We start from the raw sequence: 2,601 nt of genomic DNA, 5'->3' as shown, positions 1-2,601 counted from the left end.
TCTGACATGCATGTCCCTTCCCCAAATATCTCTTTCACACACACACACACACACACACACACACACACACACACACACAGAGATATATATATATATATATATATATATATATATATATATATATATATCATATGCATATATTTGTGTGTATATATATAATTATATATAATTTTAAAAAAATCAAATAAATATATTAGATGACAGTAGGAACATGTTGGGCTGGGGTATAGCTTGGTTTGTAGAATCCTTGCCTAGAATGTTAAAGGACCTGGGTTCAGTCCTCACAACCACATAATACTGTCTTAGTAGTTAATACCCGCATACCTGGGAGATGGAGGCAGGAGGATCAGAATTCATGGCCATTCTTTGCTACACAGTGAGTTGAAGTCTAACCAGCCTGGAATATAAGAGATCCTGTCTCAAAAACATTTTTTCCTAGTTGAAACATACTTCTCCCATCTCATTTTTCTTCCTTTCATTATTCTTGTAGACATTGTTCAAGGCCCAGGGCCTTGAACTTGCTTAACACATATTGTACTTCCAAGCCACACCCTGAGCCCCAACAGAAGTCTATTTGTTGAGTAAATTTCAGGGGTGGAATTATGTTTTTGTGGCTATCTTCTTTTTGGTTCGCTAAAGAAGATTATTTTCTTGCTTTTTCTAGGGTGTAGTTTCCCTCCTTATGTTGGAGTTATTCATTTATTATCCTTTGAAGGGCTGGATTTGTGGAGATATGTTGTATAAATTTGTTTTTAATCATGGAATATCTTAGTTTCTCCACCTATGGTAATTGAGAGTTATGTTGGGTATAATAGCCTAGGCTTGCATTTATGTTCTCTTATGGTCTGTATGAAATTTGCCCAAGATCTTCGGGCTTTCATAGTCTCTGGCAAGAAGGCTGGTGTAATTCTGATAGGCCCACCTTTATGTGTTACTTGAAATTTTTGAATTACTGCTTTTAATATTCTTTCTTTGTTTTGTGCATTTGGTGTTTTGATTATTATGTGACAGGAGGAATCTATTTTCTGGTCCAATCTATTTGGTGTTCTGTAGGCTTATTGTATGTTCATGGGCATCTCTTTCTTTAAGATAAGAACATTTTCTTCTATAATTTTGTTGAAGAGATTATTGCCCCTTTAAGATGGGAATCTTCACTCTCTTCTATACCTATTGTCCTTAGGTTTGGACTTCTCATTGTGTTTTAAACCATACATTCTATCATAAAAAAGCAACAGCAAAATATTCATAATAGAAGCAAAGTGACAAGTTGTGAATGTGTAAAAAGCTTGAAAACATTAGTAGAATTCCATGATCATTAAACAAAAAACAAAGTATCAAAGGAGAAATTTGATTCTTCTAAAAATAAACTCGATAAATGTTCACTAAAAATATAAAAAAGACACAACAATTCCATGATGAGGTGATAGTTTTCAGAAATACACAAAGGATTGATGTAATAGAAATATGGCATTATACACTGATATGAATACATTTATAATTCAAGGTAAAACTCACAAATGTATAAGAGCAGAGTACTCAAAAACTATTTTTAATACATAGAAATAGTTCTCTCCCTATTTGTTAACGAATGCCATAGCTAAATGTAACAACACAATACTAGTGAAGGATTTGAGCTTCAAGAATGTAATGGCATTTATTATTATAAAACCATTTAGACCATTAACCAAATTGCAGTACCAAAGGAATTTTATGAAAATAAATAAATATGTGTACCAAATCAGAGAACACCATTCAAGAAAAGAACTTCAAAAAATACTGATAGTATTATACAAAATGTATTTACATAATTAGACATTTTTCTTTAGATGATGCCAGAATCAAATTTCAGTTATACAGGATTTGTTTTGAAATGTTATGATTCATAAGACAAATGCAACAGAGTCACAACTTGAGGTAAAGCATGAAAAACCAGAGGAAAAGCATTGGATTTTTGCAATTTTAGTCACCATAAGCAAAAAGCATTGTATAGATTTGAAATGATTCAGAGATTACTTAAAAAACAACAAATGAATATGACACAGGAAGCACTTAAATGTGCTATAAAGAATTAATATAATAGGGGCAAAGGAATCACCTAAGAATTGATTCATCATCCCTTTAAATTTTTAACAGATATGGATCAATGTGTGAAGTGTCCAGTAAGTCACTATGCCAACTTAGAGAAGAATCACTGCGTCCAGAAATCTGTGAGCTTTTTGGGCTATGAAGAGCCCTTGGGAATGGCACTCACCATCACAGCACTGGGCTTCTCTCTACTCACAGCTATGGTTCTTGTAGTCTTTGTGAAGCACAGAAACACACCCATTGTCAAAGCTAATAACCGTGCTCTCAGCTACATCCTGCTATTGACACTCTTCATCAATTTCCTCAGCTCCTTGCTCTTAATTGGCCAGCCCAACACAACCACCTGCATCTTGCAGCAGACAGCATTTGGAATTTTGTTCACTGTGGCTCTCTCCACAGTGTTGGCCAAAGCTATTACAGTGGTTATTGCATTCAAGGCCACTGTTCCAGATAGAATGGTGAGATGGTTAATGGTATCAAGAGCCCCTAATTTCATCATTCCCATCTGCACAATGA

General features: G+C 34.4%; 1 protein-coding gene across 1 annotated transcript in view; it reads left to right on the top strand.

Moving 5' to 3' along the window:
* The window catches only part of LOC110314624 (vomeronasal type-2 receptor 116-like), a gene marked incomplete at both ends in the record, with an annotated part of 33,011 nt that extends 30,411 nt beyond the window's left edge, over positions 1-2,600 (top strand). The window contains one exon of the mRNA XM_021188883.1: positions 2,134-2,600. Coding sequence (XP_021044542.1) covers positions 2,134-2,600 — 467 coding nt within the window. The remainder of the gene's footprint in view (positions 1-2,133) is intronic.
* Between the last annotated feature and the right edge of the window lies 1 nt (position 2,601).

The sequence above is a fragment of the Mus pahari genome, unplaced genomic scaffold (assembly GCF_900095145.1).
Source record: "Mus pahari unplaced genomic scaffold, PAHARI_EIJ_v1.1 scaffold_5692_1, whole genome shotgun sequence".
Taxonomy (NCBI): domain Eukaryota; kingdom Metazoa; phylum Chordata; class Mammalia; order Rodentia; family Muridae; genus Mus; species Mus pahari.
Note: the sequence above shows the minus strand (reverse complement) of the source record. Positions and strands in the feature narration are given on the sequence as shown.